The sequence below is a fragment of the Heterocephalus glaber genome, unplaced genomic scaffold, assembly GCF_053883595.1.
Source record: "Heterocephalus glaber isolate CG9 unplaced genomic scaffold, H.glaber_assembly_v1.0 deba00001689, whole genome shotgun sequence".
Lineage (NCBI taxonomy): Eukaryota > Metazoa > Chordata > Mammalia > Rodentia > Bathyergidae > Heterocephalus > Heterocephalus glaber.
Genome location: NW_028258414.1, coordinates 7,004,974 through 7,032,233, shown reverse-complemented (window position 1 = coordinate 7,032,233; position 27,260 = coordinate 7,004,974). Strand labels below are relative to the sequence as shown.

The 27,260-nt window shown below is 38.9% G+C and overlaps 1 protein-coding gene across 9 annotated transcripts in view; it reads left to right on the top strand.

Moving 5' to 3' along the window:
• Nucleotides 1–27,260, top strand: part of Csnk1g1 (casein kinase 1 gamma 1) — a 166,147-nt gene that overhangs the window by 106,024 nt on the left and 32,863 nt on the right. For all 9 annotated transcript variants that reach the window (XM_087199122.1, XM_087199120.1, XM_087199115.1 and 6 more), the window contains 6 exons: nt 10,060–10,211; nt 12,562–12,796; nt 18,889–18,974; nt 21,278–21,362; nt 21,628–21,776; nt 22,480–22,587. In XM_087199122.1, coding sequence (XP_087055248.1) covers nt 10,060–10,211; nt 12,562–12,796; nt 18,889–18,974; nt 21,278–21,362; nt 21,628–21,776; nt 22,480–22,587 — 815 coding nt within the window. The remainder of the gene's footprint in view (nt 1–10,059; nt 10,212–12,561; nt 12,797–18,888; nt 18,975–21,277; nt 21,363–21,627; nt 21,777–22,479; nt 22,588–27,260) is intronic.

Here is a 27,260-nt window from a genome sequence, read left to right as displayed (position 1 = left end):
TTACCAGCCTGTAAATTATCTCTTACTAATGACTGCTTTAGTGATAGTGGAAGGAAATGAAGTGTTGACTGACAGAAACACACTGTGTGCCCATCAGCTGTGTGGGTAGCACTATGCTGAGGAATTTGAGGGCCATAGAGTTATAACTAGAATGGTCTCTGCCCTTCAAGGCCCTATAGCTCTGGGCAGTGTGACCTTGGGCATTGTATCTGGTCCCTGACCCTCTCTCACTCTTTCCAACCTTGCCTCCTGGCCACAATGAATTGAGTGACTTTCATCATGATGTTCTGCCTCAGAGCCAGCCACCATAGTCTGAAACTATGAACCAAATAAATCCTCTTCTCCTTTAAGTGGCAGTGTTAGGTATTTTGTTCCAGTGCCGAACAGCAGACTGATACAGTACCCTTACACATTTGTTTGGATTAAAGAGAATTTATATAAAAATACTTTGTAAACTATAAAGCAGTTAATGACCAATAGACTTTTGTGATGTTTTGAGTAAAATTTTCTAATTGTAACATAGAACATATTATGCAAGAGGATGAAAGTGTTTTCCTGACTTTGACGTATCAGTAACAACTCAGATAAAACTCTTTCAAACATGCTGTGACTAAGTGTTAGGGAAGAGACACCTTTAGTGCTGAGGCTTTGGAAACAATGGGTCAAGGCAGGCTCCAAGAGCTTTTTTAAATATCGCATGGATTTAGATACTCAGGTAACAGGTCCATCCATATTACTAAACATTGAAAATAGTCCAGGGCTAGAAACAGGGACCAAAGAGGATTTAGAGCTCTGGCACCTTAGCCCTGTGCACTTTTAGAGTTTGGATCTGAAGCGTCTCCCAAAGGCTCACCTGTGAAAAGCTTTGTGACAGCCCTTAGTGCTGTTGGGAGGTGGCAGAATCTTGCTGGGGATCTTTCTAGGCCACGCCCCAGTGATCAACTTACTTACCACATTGGGGGTGTGCCCTAGAAAGGGGATATTGCGCCACCCACCCTTTCTGTTTGCTTCCTGGCTGCCATGAGGTGAGCAGTTTTCCTCCGCCATGATGTACTGCTCTGCCATAGGTCACAGAGCAAGGGAGCCAAGAGACCGTGAGCTAAAACCTGAAACTGATCCAAAAATAAACATTTCTTTCAAGTTGATATCCTGTCACAGTGACACAAAGCTAGCATATATACTAAAATTTTAAATATGTATATCCCTTGCCTTAGCATTCCTCTTCAAGGAATTCACTGCCAGGGTACATGACTGAAACTATAAGCTCAGGATTGTTAGTGTCCTCAGTCCTCAGTACCTGCATGTGGTGTATGTGTCTCTTTTTCTCACACAGCTCTGCTTCATTCTCCAATAGGTTATCGGTGCTTGGTAATGCGAGAGAGAGAGAAAGACAGACAGACAGAGAGGGGGAGAGAAGAAAGACACTAGCTGTCTCGTATGAGCAGGCTGGCTAGCTTCTTCCTTCTTTGGTACCAGGGATCGAATTCGGGACCTTGCGCTTGTGAGGCAGGCACCGGAACCACTGAGCTAAATCCCCTGCCCTTTCCTTCTTTATATAGTTCTACAGTGGTCCTAGAGTCAACTCTCAGTTGGAGTTGAACAAGGTTTGAGAACTGCAGAGAGATGGACATATGATAGAAAAGGTGAAAAGACAGTGTTCGTGGAGTTCATTGAAAAATAATGGGAATCCACGGGTAGGTAGGACAGATCAAACTTTATATGGAGTAAGGTGGGGACATATATCCTGAAGAGCTGATGAAGAATCGCTGAAAAAAATAAAGTGAAGTGTGCCCCCAGAGGGCACATAGTTTAGAAGGGGTGGGATGAGAAAGGATGGGGAATAACTTCAGAGTAACCATACAAATGAAAAAAGAACAAAGTGGGAGAATGTAGGCAGGCAGCTCAGTGTGGCAAAAAGCGCATTGAATCTAAAGGTGAGAGATCCAGCTGTATTATTTGAGTATCCTGTTACCTAGAATCAACTACAGTCTTCCATTCTACCAACTGAGTTGTTGAAAGATGGCAATGAATCCTTTTACCTAGGATGAATCATCATCTGTAAAATGGAATTATTAGTATCTTGCCTTTTTTCTTCACAGGATGACTGAGAGATTCCAATGAGCTGGGAAAGGCTACTTAAATAAATTAAAGACTAAGTTAAAACCAAAATAAAGAATTTGTAGGATACACCTTGAAACCATAATGTTAAGTGAAATAATTCAGACACACAAGCTTCAATACCACATGGAATCTCATACCAGAAACTGAAAGTATAAATAATTTAAAGAGCAAAATTAAAAATGTTGTAATTGGCCGGGGATTTAGCTCAGTGGTTTCGCCGCCTGCTGCACAAGCGCAAGGACCCAAGTTCCATCCCCGGTACCAAAAAAAAAGGCTGTAATAAGAAACAGGAAGACAGGTCTTTTGCAAATGGGAGGGGGACCAAGAGATGGACGATGGGGGTCGGGGTGTAAAAAAAGAATTAAGATGCATTAAGTACATATACTAACTCTGCACGATGATTGTAATCATTATGTACCATTAACATGTACTAATAAAAAATTGGGGGGCCAGGGATTTAGCTCAGTGATTCCTCCACCTGCCTCACAAGCACAAGGTCCCGAGTTCGATCCCTGGTACCAAAAAAAAGGATTTGTCTATGGCTAAGAGCATAGCTCAGGGGTAGAGAGAGCTTGCCTAGCACGTGTAAGGCTCTGGGCTCAATCTCCAGCACTGCAAAAAGAAAGAAAGAAAAAGAAGAAAAGAATTTTTCCAGAAGGGGAAAGGACAAGAAAAGGATAGGTGATGTCATCAGATTTCTTTTACATATTAGAAAATGCTGATGACTAATTCTGTTGATCATTTAATCTATTTGGATGGTCAGGTTCTATTTTGAGAGAGGAGAACACATTTGTGTGTAGCTTACAGTTGCTGTTAGGGAGATTTTGCTTAGTTGTTACAGGAAGAGCAAGATAGAATTGTAGGCACCACAAACAGCTATCATTAAAGTACGAAGAAGAAAGTCAATGTAGAAATATCGCAACTCTGAATTACTGGAAATTTGCATACTTGTGATTTGACCAACAGAACTTTTAAAAAATATTCCTATGAAATTCAAAGAGGAACAAAAAAACTCCATCATGTTAGCATTCCCTGCACATTTAAAATCTGCTGGATTTGTTTTGCTCTATGTGCGCATGTGTGTGTGTGCGGGTGTGTGTGTGTGTTTGTGTGTGCACGCGCATGTGCGTTTTGAGGAAAGAATTATGCATTCCAAATAGAAAACTCAAGTGCCATTTCAGTGAGGTGCGTTTATTGCTTAGGACACATTCTACTCATCTCTGCTGTGCTCTTGGCCCAGTGCTCCGTAGGTGCTGGTGTCACAGATACAATTAACGTATGGCCATCTCTCCCTTCACACAGCCTGTGGTAGGAAAGACAGGTACAGGCGCAAAGAAAGTGTAATGCGAGTGGGCCAGGTGTCAGGAAGGCAGTCACTGTGGATTCTGCAGCCTCATTTTAATTTTTTTTTTTTTGGTACCAGAGATTGAACTCCGGACCTTGCGCTTGCGAGGCAGGTGCCAGAACCACTGAGCTAAATCCCCAGCCCTCTCATTTTGTTTCTTTTGATTTCTTCTAAATGATTTCTAGAATTTCTTTACTTTTTAGTTATTGTTCCTGTGTGTGTTAAGAAGAATCGATCATCTTAGTTTTTGAAGCACCTTTTGAAATTTAGTAGATATCCTTTCTTTATAACTTAGTCATAGGAACTACAATACAGCTAAGGAACTGGGAAACTTTTCAGATGCTCATAAATTTATCAGCTGAGTAAAGTTAGTCTCCCAACTGAGCTGTTAGTCTTTTAGAAAGAGAAAGGAGCCCTCCTTTTCCCTTCCCCTACCTCCAATACACAGCACACCTTTTAGTTTTTTGAGACAGAGTCTTTCTATGTGGTTCAGGCTGTATTTAAACTCATTGTATAGCCCAGAATAGCTTCAAACTCATGGCAATCCTCCTGTCTCAGTCTCGTGAGTGCTGAGACTACACACCTGGCTAGCACACTTTTTAAGTTTATATCTTAGATGCTGTGTATTCTGGAAGAAATCTGTCCAATATTGGTTTGTTTTCACTAATTCCTTTGGATAAATGAAACTTTGAACCTGCTTTAAGGTTCTCTGCCTTAGTATTTGTGTATATGTAATGGAAAAGCTGGAAAGGCTCATGCTCAGAGAAGTGAAAGGAATTTTTTTTTTGTTTTTTTGGGTTTTTTGGCACTGAGAGTGAACTTAAGAGAGTGCTGAGCTACATGCCCAGCCTTATTTATGTATTTGGTGACAGGTTTCACTAAGTTGCCCATTCTCTCCTCCGTCTTACCGTCCTCCTGCCTCAGCCTTCTGAGTAGCTGGGACTTCAGGCATGTGCCGTCATACTGGGCTCTTCTGATTCTTTTAAAGAAAGAAACACTGTGTATTGTCTCCTATCCTTGTAAACACAGAGCTGTGAACTTTCACAGGTGTACTCTATAAGGCTCACTTTGTTTGCTTAGGGTTAGGCTTAGGCTTAGGAAGGAATCTAGCTAACAGTTTTTCCGGAATGGAACTTGTTCATAAGTCAGGGACTTACTATAATGCATTGTTTTTTGTTGGCTTGTTTGTTGCTGTTTTTAGAGCTATTTTCTGAGTTTTAGAGTCTTACTGTATTTTTGTTTTTCCCTTTCCCAGCTTCCTATGAGATGTCATCTGGTTTGTCTGCCTGTTCTTTCAGCTCTGTCATGTTTAATAATACTGTTTTCCATGATGATAATGCCTATGTATTAGTGATTACTTTCTCTTCACAAACATTACACTTAGTAATTGTGCTACAAGAAGCCACTATTCTTAATGGGACCAAAAAGAGAATGTTTAAATTTTTATTTTGATTTATTTATTTGGGGGTGTGTGTTGCTGTTTATTGAACCTAGGACCTTCTCTAAGCAAGTGCTCTACTGCTGAGCACTACCCCACCCCTACCCATCTTGTAAATTTTATTTATTTATTTATATTTATAGGATTTGAATTTGCTTCACAGGTAATTTAGTTTATGAAAAAGAATGAAAGACTAACTATTAGACAGTAATATGATCAGATTACCAAAAGCTTCAAGGTGCTTCTATTTCAGTTCTCAGCCTGATATGTATTTAAAAATATCTCCACTTAGAGTAGCTACTGTTAATAGTGCATTATGGAATCTTTTTTAGGTAACAGCTTGGATGATAAAGAAGCCATTATCTTTTATATGGTGTATTTAACCATATAAGTTAAATTTCTAACAGACTGAAAAATAGCTGTGGTGTGTTACACCTCACTTCCTGTTCTGTTCAGCTTGCTTTATGTGTGAGCCATATGTCCAGCAGTGTTTATCAGACTGTTATTGAAGAGCTGGGAATGTAGCTTACTGGTAAGGCACTTGCCTAGTGTGTATGAGGCTCTGGATTCACTCCTGAATAAAAAAAAAAGAAGGAAGGACAGAGAGAGGAGAGATGGAAGAAGGGAGAAAAGAAAACAATATGTTACTAATAGGCAGTTTCGTGCACTCAAGGAGAAATATACACAATAATATGTGTATACCCTTGCAGTTTTGGTTTACAAGAAATTTAACCAGTTCAGGTGGGAGATCTTTTTTGGTGTTATTTTTCTGGGGTTTTTTTGAGACAAGGCCTCGTTATGTAGTTCAAGCTGATCTTGAACTCACTGTAAAGCCCTGAGTGGCCTTGAACTCCAATCCTCCTGCCTCAGCCTTCCGAGAGCTGGGATTACAGGCATGCACCATCATACCTTATGTAGGTGGGAGATCTTATTAATACAGATTTCCCAAGCAGATATTATAAAACTACCTAAGTTTCTTGTGTACCATGTCTGTCCCACTCAGCTCTTCTACCCTATTCTCATTCCCTCATGATTATCTACAGGAGGTACTTTACCTACTTAACATATAGCTTGTGTGGTATGTGAAGCTCTGCCCTTATACCAGTCTTATTAAAAAATTCCATAGCATAATGATTTAAAAAATTGTAAGCAGTGGCTATACAAAATAAGAATAAAATGTACAGAATTTCTCATTTAAAGGTAGCCCAGCTACAAACAAATCTGTGACCAAAGAATACAGAATTTGTTAGTGAGTAGGTCTGTGTTGCTGTCTTTTACCACCAGCACTGGCTTCTTTATGGGAGTCTTGTAAAAATCCAGTCGCAGAATAACATTTATGTGAACATCTTTCTGTATAGATAATTCTAATAAATTACTACTACACCTCCCAAAGAGACTTTCTTACTTGGCAGCGTATTTTCTGCAATGCCTGATAAACTTTTGCAAGATGTCTTTTAACCAAGTTTAAAAGTATTCCTTTCAAAAATTGTTGTGCTTAGTTATTCTGATCTAAAAGTACTTTTGAGGCTATTTTGTCAGCGTTGTTCAAGTCCTGATGATATATTAATCATAAAACAAAGCAGCACCCTTTGTTTGTATTCTTTAGGTACAGAACTTTCCAGCTGGGGTTACACATCATTTTTAGAGCTGTGTTTACTTCCACTCCTAGAAATTGTTATTTTTGGTACCAGGAATCAAACTCAGGGCCTCAGGTTTGCCAGGCAGGCACTGCACCACTGAGCTACATCCCTGGCCCCTCCTAGAAGTTCTGATTCAGTCACTCCATTTGTTTTTTGAATTTTAGAGATGTTTATAATAGGTGCATTTCCACTTGAGTACCACTGCCAGCTTAAATTTGAATTGGTACCACACAAATTCCATTCAACAGGAAGGTGTGTTCTTTCATACAGTTTTATGACTTTACAAAGAGCAACCTAGAAAGTAGCTGGAAGGAAATCTTAACTCTGTCATCAGAATTTGGATTAAGGGAACCAAAAAAGGCTAACCTGCAGAGACAGACAAAATATTTTGCAAGAGTCGGTAGCACACGAAAATACTAGATCCAATCACCAACCAAGACTCTGAATTGAGCTGTTTCTACACCAGTGTCTTGAGTCTAGTACATAGCTCTTGTCGAAATGCTTCAAAGCCTCTCCATAATCCAGAAATTGTCTTGTGCATCCCAGAGCTTAATACAAGCAATAATGCAGCAAGCCTGAACTCATCATTCTTTGAAGTTCCTGGTGGGTTTGGTGGCTGACTTTGTAGTTCAAAATTACAGACATTACACAAAATGCTTCTGCTAGCTCTTAGTAAACATGGAAACATCTGGCAAGAGATGCCTTGATTTGTTACTAAAGATTGTCAAGAACAAGGAGATCATTTTGCTCATTAACTGACCCTTAAGTACTGGCAGTTAGTCTAGGAAATTATGCCAATATTAACATATCTAAGCAGGCCTGACTTTTAGCAAGTACTTTAGAAAGAGGATATTAGGCCCAGATTTGCAATTCAGCCAACTAAAAGAATAACGTGTTTATTGATTAGGATTAGATTTGGCTATTTAAAGAAATCCAGATGACTGTAGCTTAGTCAAAGTAGAGATTGAGTTTTATTTTGGATAAGAAAAATTCTGAAAGAAAAGCAGTCCAGCACTGGCATGGTTACTCCATAACCCTGAGCATCTCAAGTTCTTCACCTCTTTTCCTCCATCATTCTTGGCACTGTATTATATCTGCAAGGTGTATGCTGATTCTAGACAGCTCCTGGGTCTTCAAAGGTTCATAACCTGCGTCTGGTGAGCGCCCATGAAAGACTTTGGTTTTTGGTTTTGGTTTTCTTTGGTACTGGGGATTGAACTTGGGTCCTTGCACTTGCGCAGCAGGCAGTGAAACCACCGAGCTAAATCCCCAGCCCATGAAAGACTTTTGTAGAACCACCCCATCCAGTGATTTCTGCTTCAATCTCACTGGTCTTTCACATTGTCAAAGGAGGCTGTAAAGTTGTAATTTTATTGCTTTTTACAACAATCAGATATTCTGTTAGTAAATAGGAAGAAGGGGATATTGGACAGGCAACCAACAGACTGCCACAGCTGGCCTTGGAGAACTTATTTACATTAGGAAAATAAAATTTTAGTGGCATCAAACACTGTTACATAGGACATAAATTTAAAAACACCCCAAACTGCATCTACCATGTGCCTGATAAATAAAAGCAGTAAATCTGTAGGGTAGAGTGCTTTGCACTGGATTTCTTTTAGATTTCATTAGAAAGAGCTGTTAGGTTCTGGTTTTGTTTCTGACTTTTGAGATAAGGTCTCACTATGTGGTTCAGATTGGCTTTGAACTCACTATGTAGCCTAGGCTGGCCTCGAACTTGTGATCCTCCTGCCTCAGCCTCCCAAGTGCTGGGAGTACAGGTTGCACCACCACACCTGGCGACAGCTGTTAGGTTTTGGGTATTTTAAATAACCTGAAAAAGCAACTTCTTCAAAAAACAACAGTGGAAAAAAGATACTTCAGGTTAAATCCTATTTCCTTTTGGAGATAGGGACAATAAAAACAACTGCAAAACTAGCGGGCATATAACAGTATTAGATGATACAAACCAGGAATGAACATATGGAAAATACTGAACTTGTTTAGTATTTAAGCAGAAGATAGACTAATGTAGTATAGGTGATAAATACAAGATGTGATAAAGATACAGTGAATATTTAAAAAGTTTTTTAATTATTACAGTAAAAACATGTTGCCATTAATTTCACTCACAATACTCCCCTTCACATGAACATGTTTAGCCCATCGTTCTTGCCACTTTCGGAAGCAGTTCTGGAAATCCTCTTTCATGTGTTTAGTTGTGTTGTGGCTGCCTCAGTTGCCTGAATTGATCTAAAATGTTTACTTTACATCATTATTTTGACTTTGTGGAAGAGCCAGAAGTCACAGGGAGCCGGATGAGGCCTCAGTGTAATGTTTTTACAAGGCTGCCTTCCATTGGCTGGCATGTGGCAGCAGCATTCCCCATATTTTTTTATCATACCTCATAAAGACACTCAGTTTATATTTTGATCACATCTTATATTCATAGAACATAGCAATGAATTACGTTAATTCCAGATACATAAGTCCTACCCCGGAGAGGATATATTAGGGGTGTATTGCCTCTGCCTGTATTTCACCCATATACAAAGAAAATGAAAAAATGCAGAGAATTTTGTGGTCTAAAAATTCTGGAAGCAGAAACAAACAGTAGTTGACAGCATATATACCTGTAGATCATGGTGCATATGTGTGAGGTACAAATGTTTCTGCTCTATGAGACCAGATAATTTTTTTTTTTTTTTGAGACCAGATAATTTTTAAGTTTGTAGTCTTGTAAGTTCCACTGTTATGGTACCATTTAACACATATTTTCTAAATTCCTCATATTTGTAATATGCTTATGGAGAAAATTCATTTACAAATAGCTATTTTAAATTTTAAATCTGAGGAAAACCCAGGCTTGCTTTATTTTTCATTTTTCTTCCTTTTCCTTTCATAATTACTTATTAGCAGCTAAATGCAAACTTCCCATTGACTTTTCTCCACCTGACAGAAAACAGAACACTACAGAGATTCCCTGTGAGGAGAGAGCCGGTTGTGCTGGTGTGGGGCCAGCCTGCACCCTCTGTGACCTCCCCCTTCAATCTGAGTTCTCCATGGGGCACCACATCAAACAGCTCATAAGCATAGGGAGTACTAATGAAACCAGCTAATGCCACAGCATCTGTTACCCTACCCTTTGAACCCAGCAAGCCATCTTTTGAACCTTTTATGATATTGCACTTCCAGGCTTCCTTTGGGAAGAATAGCATACACTCTGATGCAATAATAGATGAGGGTCTTACATCGAAGTGCAAATGCCTTTGGCACTCTGATATGAAATAACTGCGTATTTGAGCATACTGTGCAATGACTTAGCCTTTCCCATCCATTATTAGTTCCCACTGAAGCTATTGTGCTCAGTTTAAATTTTCTAGTAGGGCCTGTGAAAGGAAATGGAAATCTCACAAATTGTACTTTATTTATAGCTGACTCGTTGCTAATGCAGTTGTCTCATATCTTGGTATTTGTGTCTCCTGTTCCATTCCCTGTTTGCCCTCTGCTTTCAGCTGAAGGTCTCCCACAGGTGTACTACTTTGGACCATGTGGAAAGTACAGTGCCATGGTACTGGAGCTCCTTGGCCCTAGCTTGGAGGACTTGTTTGACCTCTGTGACCGAACCTTTACTTTGAAGACGGTGTTAATGATAGCCATCCAGTTGGTAAGCTAGCGTTGATATTCCGGAGAGACTGGTCTTCCTGTCACACCCTCGAGGGCCTTCTGGTAATTTATTAACTGTAGCAGCACCTAGTGAATTAGTTCTTGGAAATGACACTTTTTTTTGGTACCAGGGATCAAACTTGGGACCTTGTGCTTGCAAGGCAGGCAGTGGAACTACTGCGCTAAATCCCCAGCCCTAATTAGTTCTTAAAGGCTTGCCAGCATTCTAGGAAGCTTGCTGGGGCAAAAAGGGTTAACTCAGAGAAGTCACACTGTATCTGCAATTTGCTCTATTTTAAGAATTTGCACCTTGGAGCTATACCCTGCCCTTAACTGAAACGGAAACACAGAATTTAGATGAGGGAGAAAGGATGATTAGGTGGAGTTGTACACATTCAAATAATTGTTTTATTTATAGGTTTTAAACAGCTGTGAGGTGTTGTCATGTCCTCCCTCTTCTCTCACTATTGCATCTTAGGAAAGATTGAAGACATAGCCCATGGCTCTAATCCTCATTTAAAGTTGTTTGATTGGGGGTGTGGGGAGAAAGAAACCCTTATCCATTGTTGGTGGGAATGCAGACTGGTGCAACCACTGTGGAAATCAGTATGGAGAAACCTCAAAGAACTAGGACTAAGAGGTCCCATTTGACCCAGCTATTCCCCTGCTGGGAATCTTCCCCAAAGAATTGAAAGAACCATACCACTGCGATATATGTGCACCTATGTTTATAGCAGCACAGTTTATAATAACGAAAGCTTGGAATTAGCCCAAGTGCCCATCAACTGGAAACTGGATAAAGAAGGTGTGGTTTTTTTATAAAATGGAGTACTCCTCAGCCATAAAGAACGAGAAACTAGAGACATTTATAGCTAAATGGATGCACATTGAGACTATACTCTTAAGTGAAATAAATAGGATACACATGTGTAAATACCGAATAGTTTCTCTAGTGTGAAAAACTGAAAGTGTAAATAAGGATTAAAATGATTAAAATGAATAATTGATAATTTGAAATAGGAAGAAAAGGTCCAAAGGGGTAGGGAAAGTGGGAGGGGAAGGGGAAAGGAAAGAAGGGAAAGGAAAAAATGGAAACAAAGTCTTTGTAAATAGGGAAGGGAGCACATGGAATGGGGAAAAAATAAGAACCAAGATGGATCATGTACAGGTACAAGTACCCAGTGATAAATGTAAATGTATTATATACCTAAAATGTACCAATAAAAGAATTTAAGAGAAAAAAAATAAAGTTGTTTGATCAAAAAATTGTCCTCTGGCATTGTAAGCCTCTGGCTGGCCAAGAGACAACTCTTGTACACCAGTCTGGATTTCTGGAGCAGTTGCTGCTGTGCCCCTGAGAAGCGTGTCAGGCCTCAGGGGAAGGATGCAAATGCATCTTTACTCGCTTGACACCATAATAGTCTCATCCATCGCCTAGTAGACATGTGGAAAATACTGTATTAGAAAATTCAAACGTCTAAGTTTCCTTTGTAAACTAAGAAGCTTTGTAGATAGAAATAGTGAAATTTGACATAATGTTATGATTATTATTTGGAGATATAATTACTTTAAAAACTGCAGTCCTGTCCCTGCTACTGACTAGCTGTCTAATGTCAGGCCAGTATTAACTTCTCTGGGCCTCACTTTTCTTAATTTCTACAATGATGGAAGCTGGATTGAGGAGTCTTGTCCAGGTCAGAATAGGAAGATAGAGTCAGGAAATGAACATGCTGTGGTCCCTGTCCTACAAGTCATTGATTCCCTGGCATCCTGACTGGTACTATGTCTTTTCTCTCAAAGACTTCCTGAAGTAGCATAAAAATAATCTTATTAATTGTATGAATTGTGACATTGTAAGGTAAAATTATATTATTATTTTAGCCAAACTGTACCATTCCACCCTTCCTAATCAAGTCAGTAAAGTGGGTGGTAAAGAAGAGATCACTTTTATTTTTATTTTGTTAGTTAATACCTAATGCTGAGCTGGGCTCAGCACATCTGTAACACCAGCTACTTGGAAGCCTGAGACAGGAGGCTTGCTTGAGCCAAGGAGTTCAGGATCATCCTAAACAACATTGCAAGACTGGTCTCAAACAATGACACAAAGAAGCGGGGTGTGGTAGTGCACACCTGTAATCCCAGCACTTGGGAGGCTGAGGCCAGAGGATCTACATGGGTTCAAGGCCAGCCTGAACTACATAGCAAAACCCTGTCTCAAAAAAAAGAAAGAAAAGAAAACATAAGACAAAACAAAACAAAAACCAAACCAAAATCCTTATGACAAAATATTTTGATTTTTTAAATATGCTTATTTAAAATATTTCCATTTGTTTTTTGTTGTTCTCTTCTAGCTATCTCGAATGGAATATGTGCACTCAAAGAATCTCATTTACCGAGATGTCAAGCCAGAAAACTTCCTGATTGGCCGACAAGGCAATAAGAAAGAACACGTTATACACATTATAGACTTTGGACTAGCCAAGGAATACATTGATGCTGAAACCAAAAAACACATAGCTTATAAGGAAAACAAAAGTTTAACTGGAACTGCAAGATATATGTCTATCAACACGCATCTTGGCAGAGGTGTGTTTATTTTCTGCTCCATGAAAGGGGCAGGTTATTAGAACAACTTTATTTCAGTAACACTTTTATTCCATTGTGCTTTACAACTTTTACTTACTGATTCCCAAGGTAAGTGATTTTTGTACTTGAGAAATTAAAATGGTAAGTTAATAATTTTCTTAAGTATCCTGCTGACTACTAATGGATTCTTAATTCTTTACACTGTTTCCAGATGTTTAGGCTCACATTTCTCAGTAATATGAAAACTTGAATTATTGTAACAAAAGTCCCCATATTTTTGTGAGTTTAATTATGATTTTCACATGGTAGCTCTGTAAGTAAAAGACAGCAGACCGATATCTGCTTGGGAAAGAGTACTTTGCTAAAATGTGTCCTGGTCGTCCTGGTCTTTGTTCACTCTGAATAACTTCATGCAGAGTCTTCAAGGAAGAGCTTCCATCTTAAACAGTGAAAATATATTTGCTGTACTCTGAGTGTTGTATTTTTTTTGAGATAAACAATCTGTACAGATATTACTAAAAGCTCTAATAAACACAGAAGACCCTGCTTGATGGAAGAACTAGCTCAAGTGTTTGTGAGAGAAGCTAAGTCCTGGGCAGGCCCCTTGTTAACGTTTCAAAAGCTTCCCTTTTTGTTTTATAAATTGGGCTTCCATGAAAGCCCAATTATTTGAATAAAAGGTACTTAGGTGGTTGAAAGAATAGGAAAATCAACATTCTAGATAGTAGATGGGTGGTGAACAAAATATTATCAGGTTCTGAACTCCCTGACATAGCTAATTATATAAGGTCTTTAAAATATTAAGGAACTGTTGTACACTAATAAGTATTTTGAAGACTAATGTAATATCTACTAAATTTCCTCATTTAAGTAAACTACACAGGTATTCAGATGAAGATTCTAGTGATAGTGAAGAATAAAATAACATTAGAAAGTAATGGGATATAATGTAAGTTGAAATCATGAGTGCTGTCAGGATTTTTTCAATAACTCCATAGAAATCCTCATTTGTTATGATGCTTTCAAATTAGACTAGACTCTGCCACCTATCATTGTCATTTCAGACAAGCTGTTTAATCTTCCTGAAACTTATCTATAAAATAAAGATCATACTTCAGAAGGATGCTTTGAGAAGTTGCATGTGGATAAGATATGTAAAAGCACCATGCCTGTCTTAGTCTAATTTCTCTTGGTACACAGAATACCTGAAACTGTATAATATACCCAAAGAGGTTCATTTAGCCACTGTTCTGTGGCATCACGTGGCATAACCTTGTGCCAGAGTGATGAGGGGGTGCAGCACATGTGAAATGAGAGGAGAGGACAAGGGGACCAGGCAAATTATAACAACTTTGGTGTCAGGGTGGGGTGGGGGAGATGAGAACTAATCCAGTCTCACAGAGAAGACATTAAGTCCACGTATAGGCCCAACCTCCCAATACCTCTGCCTTGGCAATCAAATTCTCCCTGGATTTTGGTCATGGTCAGACCACATCCAGCCCATAATAGTACCTGACACAAGTCTCTTGGACACCCTGTTTTAATATCCTTCTCTTCCTTCATATAACATGCAGTCTTCCTTTTTACAAGGAGATAGACTGTATCATGTAGTAAAGTCATAGTTGTTAGGTTTAACAAAGTCTAAAAGTTGCTCAAATGCTTGCTTCCTAGGCTCAACACTTCATGTACTGATTTTATTATTTTTGTCCGGAAAGTCAAGAACAGACAAGGGATGGGGATCCATTTTTGTTTGAATAAAATGCAGTGTAATTTTTAAGAAAAAAGGATACAAATTGGTCCTGGTGGTACAGACCTACAATCCCAGCACTCTGGGAGACTAAGGCAGGAGGATCATAATTTGGAGCCCAACCTAGGTAATTTAGTGACTTAGTAAAACCTTGTCTTAAAATAAAAAATGAGTTGCAGATGTCACTTAGTGTGAAGGCCCTGAATTCAATCCCCAGTACCAAAAAAGAAAGAAGAAAAAAAAATGGATGGAGAGGTGCAAATTCCAGTCCTTTAAAGCTATGTGATTTTTGTCAGGCAAACTTTCTCCCTCAGTCTCAGTTATCTCATCTATAAAATGAGAATGATAATAGTTCCTGTAACATAGGGTTTCCATGGGATAATATGAAGTATTTAGTGGCTGATAAATAAGTGTCTTTCCATGTGGTGGTTATCCTTAATATGGTTATCCTTAATATTCTGTATTCAGCAAGCTATGTTTTTTAAGCATCTACTGTGTATCAGACTAGGCTCTTTCTTCTTTTTGAGAGATTCTTGCCATACAATCCAGGCTGGCCTCAAACTCATGGCAATCCTGCCTGAGCCTCCTGAGTGCTGGGATTACAGGCATGAGCCACCATGCCTGGCTAGGCTCTTTCAACTCTTAGTAAACTGCCAGTCCTGCTAAACCTTTGTGTTTATCTCAAGAATTCTATGTCCCAGGTCCCAGAGTTTCTCAGGTCAGATCCAACCTGTCACTATTTTGTTTCCTCCCCGTATTACATAGAATACGTACAGATGGTGTCACTGCCATTTAACTCTATCCCAGGTATCAAACCAGAAAGATTCCCATAGGAACTCTAGTGCTATTGGTTTTTAAGTGTGATGCATTCTGTGTTGCAATGAAAGGAGGAAAAAATAGACTGGGAAATGTATTTCAAAAGACTTAGAGAGAATGGGTGTTAAGATTTTTACGGAAGAAGAGCAAAGGAAAAAGGCTCCTACACCTGGCATCACCATGACAGATAAGCCACCTTCCCACTGATTGAGTCCTGATTGAAACTGCTCAGTCAGTATTGTTTAATGATTGAAATTACAGTGTAGATACTGGTTACATTGCCTTTCTTCCAACATGGAAGCCAAGTACAGCCTTCTGATTAGCTAAAAGGAAGCTTTCATGGTGTTGAAAAATGTTTCCTATTGTTCTCTGGTTTTGAAACCTTTTTGCTTTAAAAATGAAAATATCCTCCATGAAAAAGTGAAGGTGTGTGGAAATAAAGAACAGATGTGGAGAGCCAGGGATTTAGCTCAGTGGCACCCTGCCTACCTCACAAGCGCAAGGTCCTGAGTTCAATCCCCAGTACGAAAAAAGCAAAAACAAAAACAAAGAATAAATGTGCAGTGTTCAAAGAAGAATGAAAATAAAGCACACTCTGGTTTTCACTCTTTTTTTTCTTGAAAAGTCCAAAGGTGGTTGAAGTTATGATTGATTATTTTAGAATTTTAGGGCTGGAAAATGATTTTTCACATTATCTAAATCAACCACTTTATTTTTAGATGACGAAACTAAGGCCCCAAGCAGTGACTTGGTTGTGCTTAATTTCACTGGATTAAATGAATGGAAAGGATAAGCTGAAACCTAGATCACTGAACCAATTTAAGAACCACTGTTTTTCCTGTTAGCCACATCCCATAATTATTCTTCATGGTGCTTGGGATTGAAAAGTGACTTTTACTCATTCTGGTGAGCTTGAAAATTTTTAAATCCCATTTTACAATGGGCTTAACAGTGAAGAGAATTTTCCCCCTCTGTGAGCCTGATTAATATTGAAAATGTGGAGAGTTTTGCCCTCTAGTGCTCAGCTAAAATTCAACTATTAGGTGTATCTTTTTTTTCTTTCTTTCTTTTTTTTTTAAGCCAAGGTGCCTCTTGTTACAGGAGGTGGATATAAAAATGGAGAGGTGATGAGTAGGTGTGATACAGTGTGAGAAGCTGCAGTGAGTGGTTTCTCTGTGTGTTCTGCTTTGTGGGAGGCCTGAGCACACCCTGCATATTTTCCATTTTTCATTTTTGTGTCTTTGTGTTCTGTTAACAAGCTTTTTGTCTAATTGCTTTTTGATATCAATTATACGTGTAATATTCTATTTTATTTTATGTATGTATATATTTATTTATTCCTTTATTTTGGTACTGAGGATTGAACTCAGGTCCTTGCGCTTGCGAGGCAGGCGGCGGAACCACTGAGCTAAATCCCCAGCCCCGACATGTAATATTTTATTGCTGACTTCACATAACCCATATGGATAAAAGTGTTTGATGATCTCCCTTTTTCCTTTTTTTTTTTTTTTTTTTTTTTTTTGGTACCGGGGATCGAATTCAGGACCTTGTGCTTGCGAGGCAGGTGGTGGAACCACTGAGCTAAATCCCCATCCCTGATCTCCCTTTTTTATTTCTTTGTTTTTGAGATTATTTCAAGACAGGTGTGGTGGTGTATATTTTTAATCCTAGGAGGCAGGAGCATCTCAAGTTTAAGCCCCGCCAGGGCAATTTAGGGACTTAGGAAGACCCTGTCTCAAAATTTAAAAATACATACATACATACAATATAAATAAGGGCTGGACATGTAACTCAGTGGGAAGGATTTGGGTTCAATCTCTAGTACCATTTTTTAAAAAAAGATTATTCCAGTTGAGGTACAGCACTCAGTTTTATGTTATTTATCTCTTTGTGAGGGTGCTTTTTCTTTGTTTTTCTTTATTATTTTTGGGGGGGTACCGGAGATTGAACTCAGGACCTTACAATTACAAGGCAGGTGACAGAACCACTGAGCTAAATCCCCAGCCCCTCTTTTTCTTTGTTTTTCAAGTACTAGAGCTGGGTTTGGTGGCGCACACTTATAGCACCAGCACTTGGGAGGCTGAGGCAGGAGGATTGTTGCCTTTGAGGCCAGCCTGGGCTACAGTGAGTTCAAGGCCAGCCTGAACTACATAGCAAGACCTTGTCTCAAAAAACTGAATGAATGAATGAATGAATGAATGAGCGATCTAGATACTGAGTCCAGAGCCTGGATAAGCAGACTTTCTACTACTGAACTACCTCCCGAACCAGGAGTGCCTCCTCTTTCCATTAGTGACCACCTTTACAAAACCTTTCTTCCAACTGCTATTTAGAAAGTTACCCTTTCTTTCTTCATCTACCCCTAGAATACTGTTCATTCTTTCTCATGCAGATTTCCCACAATTCTATACAACAGTTAACCATGATCTACTTGTGTATTTTCAGTAAGCTGGGTGGCTGGCTTCTCCTGCTCATATGGCAATCTTGGATTTTACTGTATTGCACACACACAAGAAAAAAACATCAAGGGCTGGGCTATGGTTTTGGTAGAGTGTTTGCGTAGTATGCACAAGACCCTGCATTCAGTTCCCAGTACCTAAAAAAAGAAAACCACCCCCCCCTTACACACACACACAGAGTCCAGTTAAAGGTAGCCTCTTGGTTTTGCATCTGTAATTTTTTAAATAAAGTCTTACACCTGATTATGAAAAATAAAGCACATAAATTGTCTGTGATGAACCATAAATGGCAAATTAGTGTCATATAGCCAGTATTCAGCCAGACAGCCAAAGAATATATATTTTCAAGTTAAAGCTGTATTTTTAAACTATTTTCTGTAGCAAACAATTCATCTTCCTAATTCAAAGGAAAGAAAACAACAGGAAATTGTTTTAATTAAGCTCCCCAGATGCCGACACTCTGTTTTTTTGTTCCCATAGAGGTTTAAGGTTAATGAATTTTAAATTTTTATGAAGGACATTCTGATACAGTATATGGTACAAATGGAATGGGAACCAAGAGATTATGCATTGAGATTTGCTTATATGAAACTGAATTTTAAGTGTTAATTTTTATGCTGAACAATAAGTGCTAAGCATGTATGTTAGCCATTCTGTAGCTTCCATACCTAGAGTAGACAATTTCAACAGCTTCAGCTGCTTAATCTGCCACTTACTGTTGCTGGTGGTAACCAAAGAGTAATTGTACTCCATATAAATCACTTCACTTTCAGTCAGGTGACAGCATTGAGTGAGGGGTCATTACTCACTGTTCAGTGATTGGGGCTTGATTTTAATTTAGGATTTGCTCTTATCACTTGCTGTTTACATGCTAGCAAGAGATCCTGACAAAGAAGTACACGTAGTATTTTAGATCAAAACGAAAAACAAGTTTCTGGTTTAGATATACAAAGAACTAATAAGCAGAATCTTTCTCCAGAGCAGAAGGGTTTCTGAAAGGATTACTTGATTTGAACCTCTTTCTGCTTTCATACCCACAAACATATTGTGTGATCTGTCTTCCCTTTTAGAGCAAAGCCGGCGAGATGATTTGGAAGCCCTAGGCCATATGTTCCTGTATTTCCTTCGAGGCAGCCTACCTTGGCAAGGACTCAAGGTATCCTTGAAAATGCTCGGTGGACAGCTCTGTCTCAATGCTCAGTTGTAAATGAGGGGCTGCTGGCTTGGGCTATCTAAGAAGCCACAGAGATGAGATGCAAGAATTCATCTACATTGTAAATGCTCACCTGAGCTTTGGAATCTTTGTTTTATTTACAGTTGGCTTCTTCCTGCTCTTAATCCTTCCCTCTTTGTGTTTGGTTTTTCGATAATCTTTCCCCTTATCTTTCCCAGCTTTGCAGTGCTGCTTTTCTTTCTGTGTTGATATCCTTCCTCCCCTGCCATTATGGAGCAGAAGGAGTGTTCCCAGTGTGTCGGGGAATTTCTGGAACAAATTGATGACAGCAGCTGCTACATATTTACCAGAAATGCCAGCAGGGTAGGCCCCTAACAGGAACTGGAAAGTATTTGTTCATACAGCTTAGGCTAAGAACCAACCAAAACTAAAGTGAAACTACAGGTTTTAAGTATATTATAGAATAAATATCTTCTGCCATTCAAGTGTATTGTAGAACAAATACCCTTTTCAGACAACAACAATTCCTTGCAGGCTGTGTGTTTGAATAGTCTTACTTAGGTAGGTATCAATTCAGTGCCAACATGTCAGAGATAACCGTATCATCATAAATATTGTAATTGCTCTGTGCCTCTGGCTGTTAGACTAGGAAATGGTGAGCTTCTTACCCATCTTAAGTCCCTTTAGATAGTTAAATATGAGATACATTTTTACCAAGACTTGCCTGGGCTACATAGCAAGACCCGATCTCAAAAAATCAAAAAAAAAAAAAAAAAAAAGATTTTTTTTTTTTCTTTTCTTTTTTGTTTTTTTTTTGGTACTGGGGATTGAACTTGGGACCTTGTGCTTGCGAGGCAGGCACTGGAACCACTGAGCTAAATCCCCGGCCCAAAAAGACTTCTCCAGGTTTTTTTTTTTTTTGGTGCTGGGGTTCGAACTCAGGACCTTGCACTTTCAAGGCAGCTGCCAGAACCACTGAGCTAAATCCCCAGCCCCAAAGATTTTTAATTGTAACTTATTTCAACATATTAATGTAGGAAGAAATGTAATCTGTAGCTTGGGATTCTCCTATACCTCTCCCTCCAGAAGGGCAGAATTACTCATTTTGCTGTGCTTTCTAGGACATTGTCCTAGGAAAATCAGGCCTCTGTACCCATTATCTCTGAGAAGGTTTTATTATTTGCCCTTAAATGTCTTTCCTAATATCTCACTATAATCTTCTCCTAGTCATATATATGTTCCCCTTGGTATAACTTTAAAGAATTACAGATCCTACTTTCTTATCATGTAGCCAAACAGTACATTAGTGTATAGTCTTATTAGTTTCTTGAAACTCTTTCATGGTCCCTGAATCATTTTAGTGGTAGTGGTAAATTTAAAATCTCTCTATCTCACATTAGCTCACTGCTGCTTAAATCTGAATGAAGCAGGCTAGGTAGAGCCTGATGGAAATCTCTTATGGGCCCATTGTTCCCAGGCATATTGGTGCACACCTGTAATTCCAACTACTTTTGGAAGGCTGAAACAGGAGGATTGCATGTTTGAGACCAACCTGGTCTCAAAATGAAAATTAAAAAGGGCTGGAGGTATATCTCAGTACTTGCCTACCATGAAAAAGGCTTTGGTTTCAATCCCCAATAACACACACACACACACACACACACACACTCAACTTACTATTGGTACAAGGTTCAGAAGCCCTCTCCTTACAGTCCTGGACAAGCCAGACTTGGGCTGCTTTGAGAAACTGATACTAAACCTATATGCCATGCCTATACTATAGATAATATTTTCCTCTCTGGAAGCATATTATTGAAATGGACTTTTTCACTTCTTGTCCTTTTTCTCCATCCAATTTCTTATTATACATATAGTGGAACTATCTGTTTCTTCTACTTGATTAGGCAATACTTTTAATCTTAAAATTGATCTAAGAGGGAGAAGGCTGAATCACTATTGAACTCCAGTGGCCATAAGAGATTACCAAATTTCTGCAATTTTGAAAATATTGCTACATAATATTTTTATTTTCTTATCCCTGCTGCTCATGTCATCATATTTAATGTCTGTATCTGAGATTTTTTTCTGCAAGTATTTGCAAGTAAAACTTTGCAGAATCCAGTAGCTATTTGTACATAGCTCATATATACATTTCTTATTAGCGTTAGAGAAAAAATCAAAATTGGGCAACAAATCCTGACAACTTGAGTAAACCATTGTATCCAGACACTTATCAAACCTCTCATAATTCTTTCCAGGTAATTTTCTTTCTTTATTTTCTACAGGCTGATACATTAAAAGAGAGATATCAAAAAATTGGGGACACAAAAAGGAATACTCCTATTGAAACTCTCTGTGAGAACTTTCCAGGTAAGATGCCAGAGGATATTTCAGCCAAAGCATCTAAATCTTTGAAGCAGGTAGAATCTATGACTGGGTATGTCTAGATAAAGTCCTTTCCAGATAATTTACATTTCCTTTTATTGTCATTCAGACAGCATAGGTTTATCACTTTTCTTTGGTACATAAAGAAAATACTTGTATCAGGTACACCGTACAGATACCCTGTGTGGTCTACAGCTTACCCCCACAGGATTCAGCTAACATGCATGGCCTTTCACCTCTTTCCTAACAGAGGAGATGGCAACCTACCTTCGGTATGTCAGACGATTAGACTTCTTTGAGAAACCTGATTATGAGTATTTACGGACCCTCTTCACAGACCTCTTGAAAAAGAAAGGCTACGCCTTTGACTATGCCTATGATTGGGTCGGGAGGCCCATTGTAAGTATCTTCTTTTTTTTTTGGTACTGGGGATTGAACTTGGGACCTTGTGCTTGCAAGGCAGGCACCAGAACCACTGAGCTAAATCCCTGGCAGTATCTTCTTTATTACCACCTCATCTCCTTTCTCAGACCAGCACTACCCTACCCTATACTTCTTAGTCTTTCTGCTTTAATCTTTGGTTGTAAATTCCTTTGATTGCAGAGTTCACATTTGCCATCCTTTTGAGGTAATGCTTTCACTGGAGTTGGGAAGTAGGAGTTACACATTTTTAAGGTTATATCTGGTATACCCTGAGATACTGTATGATAATTTGAACCAGTTTTTCAGAAGTTTCATTGGAATGATTCAGAATTTAGTGCTACATATACTGTTAAGGTACTTAACTGCTATAGGAGTAGAACCCAGTAAAATAGAAAAATTGAATTTTCAGTTTTGGTCCGAGGTCCACAAGTCCAAAAAGTATGCTAATAGATATTGTTGCAGAACTTTTTGCTTTTGAAGATAAGTTACTCTCGGGTGAATTATTGAGGACCAGATTGCCTGCCTCCTTTTTGCAGAAGGGCAAAATGAGAGAAGACAAAACTGCACTTGATAGCTGAAAAGAATTCCTACTACTTTATAAGAATTACCATGGTGCTGTCCTGTGCAGAGGCATCAAGTTACACTTGTTTCTCCATTTGACTTTTATTCGTTTTTCTAGCCTACTCCAGTAGGGTCAGTTCCTGTAGATTCGGGTGCATCTGCAGTAACTCGAGAAAGCCACACACACAGGGATCGGCCATCACAGCAACAGCCTCTTCGAAATCAGGTATGTTTTGGTCCTTCATTGTTTCAGACATTGCGTTTCTTCATAGCTAATGGTAAACCCAAATTCTCCGGTTTATTTGTGTTACTGGATTTACTGAAGTTTAAGGAACAGGTTAGCCATTTCTCACTGGTTTGGTATGATATTCTAGCAACCCTCGGGTAATGTATAATTGCATGGAGATAGAGAATCTGGGCCTCTAGGTGTGCTAGCTAAAAGGGTGGAACTAGCTGTCAGATAGGATCTGAGGCAAACTGCCAAGGCCCAAGGATGGCTAGATGTATGAGGACTACTAGGTGACCCACTTTGGGTCTCATCTGTAGTCCGGTCTGGAGTGCATGTCAGTTCTGACTTTTGCTTGATCATTGAAAAGGGTAGGTAATTTAAACTTCCGGCTGACCCTGGGTATGAACTGGAACCTCCACACTACCCCTTGTCATTGTATCCAGCTTAATTCGAGAGCTGGCCAAGGTCCAAGTGGATCTGCAGTAAGACTGCATTGTCGTTTGTCCAGTGTTCATTGTTTGGGAAACTGGTGGTCTACATGAGAGACATCTCTCAGCCTAGTAACATACAAGAAAAACACGAAAAAAAGAAAAAATCAAATTTGACATTTCAAAAAAAGAACTAGGCCTGGATTGTAGCTCAGTGGCAGAAAACTTGCCTATCATGCTTGAGGCTCTGGGTTTTCACAGCACTGTATGGGGCAGGAGAGGGAGTGGAAGTGTACTGATTTGGATGTAATTGATGACAGAAGATCTTTATGTATAATCTATATTGCTAAGAGGGCCGGGGATTTATCTCAGTGGTTTCACTGCCTGGTGCGCAAGCTCAAGGACCCGAGTTCGATCCTGGTTACCAAAAATATATATATATATATATATATATATATATATATATATATATCTAAGAGAAAAATGAAGACCCAATAGATAAGTAGGCAAAAGATAATAAACAGATTATATATGCCTCTATAATCACTATCACATCAAATTAGCTTATTCCCCTTTTTTCTGACTGTATTTTTTATATTAACAAAATATATTTTATATTAACATTCTAATAAAAATATTAAAACATACATGATCTCACCAATGCACATGCGCAGACATATGGGTTAAGAATACAGTAGTATATAGGCTGGGTGTGGTGGCTCGCACCTGTAATCCCAGCACTCAGAAAGCAGAGGCAGAAGGGCTCCTGCAAATTCAAGCCCAGCTTGTACCACTAGTAAGAACCTGCCTCAAAAAAAGAGAAAAAGAATAGCATATAGAAGTATACACACATGCATATGTACAATGAAGTACATCCACAGATATAGATCACTCGCCAATAAGTATGTACTCTTGCAAAATGTGGCATGATGAGCAAAAAAAAAATTTTGTAAAGGAAGGAAAGTTGTATGTCAGGGAGTCTGTCTGTCTTAAGGGGCTGGGCTATAGCTCGGTGATAGAGTACTTGCTTAGCATGCCCAGATCCCAGGATTTGGTCACCACCACCCCCACCCCAAAAAATGTAGTCGTCTGAGACTTAGAATGACTGACTTTCTGATTTGACAACAAAAAATAACAGTCTCTTCTTAAAGGCCTACTGTAGGTAAGGACACAGATCAACTGACACTTATACATTGCTTGTGCATTTGCAAATTGGTACAGATTCTCTAGAAAATAATTTGATAAAGTTACTATCATCTCTGAGTGTTTTACTTCCTAGAGTCAGTCATAATCAGGCATATATGTTAAGAACACAGTAGTGCCGGAGATTTAGCTCAGTGGTTCTGGCACCTGCCTGAAAGTGCAGGTCCTGAGTTTGATCCCCAGTACCAAAACAAAGCAAAACAAAGAATACAGTATTATAGGGCTGGGGATGTAGCTCAGTGGCACCTGACCTACCTGGCAAGTGCAAGGTCCTGAGTTCAATCCCTGGTACCATTAGAAAAAAAAATACACTAGTATTAGGCTGGGTGTTGTAGCTCATACCTGTAATCCCAGTACTCAGAAAGCAGAGGCAGAAGGATTGCTGGAAATTCAAGTCCAGCATGGGCTACATAGGAAGACCCTGTCTCAAAAAACAAGAAGAAGAAGAAACATTCTAGAATACAAGTTATGTGTTTAAAACTGTTGCAATGTCAGAACAAAGGTTTAGAAGTAATCCACCTATTCCTTTGCAAAGGATTGGCTATGGATCCACCTCAAATGATTTACTGAATAAACTTGAGTTACACTAAAGTGGATTATAAAACACTTAGAAGAATATTATGAAGCCCCTAAAAATAATATTTAGGAAAATTTGTAGTAACTTGAAAATGTTTTATGATTTGTATAGTGAAGAAATAAAAATATAAAGTAAGTTGGGAAGTGGTAATATTGTAATAGTGTTCCAAAATATTCTGTAATAAAGTTTTACTACTTTATAATAAAAATACAATTGCAAATAAAATGCATGGAAGGGTTTACCAAGCAGAATTTAGAAAGTATAGTAGAGAGAAAGGAGTGCAGGCCCTCACAAGAGAGGCAGCACATTATGGTCAGGGTGCATAGGCTTGGGGGTTTTTATGTGGTCTTAGGGGGTACCCACAAGGTGGGCGATCTAGGTAGGGTGTGTTTGAAGTTTAGAGAAAAGCTGCCCACTTAATTCTTTTGCTTCCTTAAGAATGGTGGTCTGGCCGGGGATTTAGCTCAGTGGTTCCAGTGCCTGCCTCACAAGCACAAGGTCCCAAGTTTGATCCCGGGTACCAAAAAAAAAAAAAAAGAATAGTGGTCTGTAGAAAGAAAAGGTGAGGATGTAGCTCAGTAGTAGAGTGCTTGCCTAGCATGTATGAGACACTGGTTCAGAACTGCAAAAAAAAAAAAAAAAAACCCAAGCCTATCTCAGAACCAAGTGCAAGTCTGTGATCTCAGCACTGTGGAAAGCTGAGGTAAGAGGATCACAAGTTCAAACTCAGCCTAGCAAGACCCTCAATATTTTAAAAGGGCTGGGTGTACAGATTAGTGGGAAGGCTCTGGGTACTAAAAAAAAATGTTTAAATATTAAAAATTTAAAAATGCTAGATGCTTAAGAATAATTTCTTTGAGTATTAATTTTGCCTCAACTAGACAAATACAATTAAATCATGAGTTTGGATAGAATAAATATTTCTGAAAGCTACATCTATTCAGAAAGATCCCAATTGGATGGGTCTTTCCCATCATCTTAACCCATTATAATTGTCCTTTCCTGATTCCTGATTTCAAAGATAATAAATCTGGCCTTGGTTCTCATTAAAAAACAAAGCAAAGAAACAAACAAAACCCTCTGCATTACTGTCCTGCAGAAGGGCACAAAAACTTTAATAACTCTATCTGGCAAAACTTACCTTGCATTCTATGATCAAGTCTCAAAGGAAATAAGTCCTGCTGATGGGCACAGATGTGATATTAGAAGACAGCATATTGTACTGTCAGAGATTTTACTCAAAGTGCTTACTTGACACACTAGATACCGAGTATTGCACTGACTAGGATGTGCATGCATTAACAGTCTTGCTGCTTGTTCAGAGCTTTACATCCAAGAATGTCACAGTCTTCACTCATATAAATACTACACAAATATAAACTATCATGGTTCAACACTTTGATAGTTTCTTTTTTCTCCCATTGATCCTTTTGTATTTGGTGTGTTTTCTTTGGGTGCAGAAGGAAGAAGGTCTGCTTCATCTAGAAGATTATCAAGAATGGATTCTGTTTGGGGGATTAGAGTCATTATTGACCATTAAGAGCCGTTAAACTTTACCAGAAATAGTATTCTATCCCTGATACTGAATCCTAAATATCACTTCTTTTCATATATGCAGTGTATATTCAAGAAAGGAGTTTATTCTGTGTAATTTTCTACTAGATGGACTGTTCCCTTGCAAAACGCTCCAATTTGAGGGCCAGGGGTTTAGGTCAGTGGTGCTGCTGCCTGCCTTGCAAGTGCAAGGTCCTGAGTTTGATCCCTAGTACCCCCCAAAAAACCAAAAAAACTCTGCAATTTGACAAGAAACATATGAATCAAGATCAGTAAAGCTGATTCCCTTATCTTTGAAGGAGCCATATTTAAACAAACACAATGGCTTCATAATAGATAGAAAAAACAAAGTTTTAAGAGTCTAGTCATATTAAGTTCTGAAGACGTGCCTTCATTAAAAGAGTGGTTCAAATTTATTTGTGTCTAGACTCCAAGGGAATGAATTTTAAGTAATACATAGCCTTGGAAAAATGTCTTGTGGTTTGGCACTGTCATAAATACTGAATAAAGCTTGTTAAGAGCATAGCTTTTGCAAGAGAGAATAGGCCAGATTACTAATAAACCAATTGTTAATCAGAGGTCTTCACAAAATGAGTATCTTTTTTTGTTTAAGATTCAGTAGCCTTAAGAAAAAAAACAAAAAACAAAAGCTGCTTAATTCTCCATTCCCTGCCCCCCTCCCTTTTTTTTGTTTGGAGGCAAGGTCTGGCCTCAAATTTGCAGCGATCCTCCTGCTTCAGCCTCCCAACTGCTGGGATTATAGGCATACAGCACCATACCCAGCTCCCTGCTTTTTATAGAGTACCCTGTAGTTCTCACTGAGGCTCAGTATTTGCTACTTGAAGGTACAGTTTACCCAGAGACAAGTTGCCTTCTCTGATTTGTTTCCTAAAATGCTGCCAGCTGTG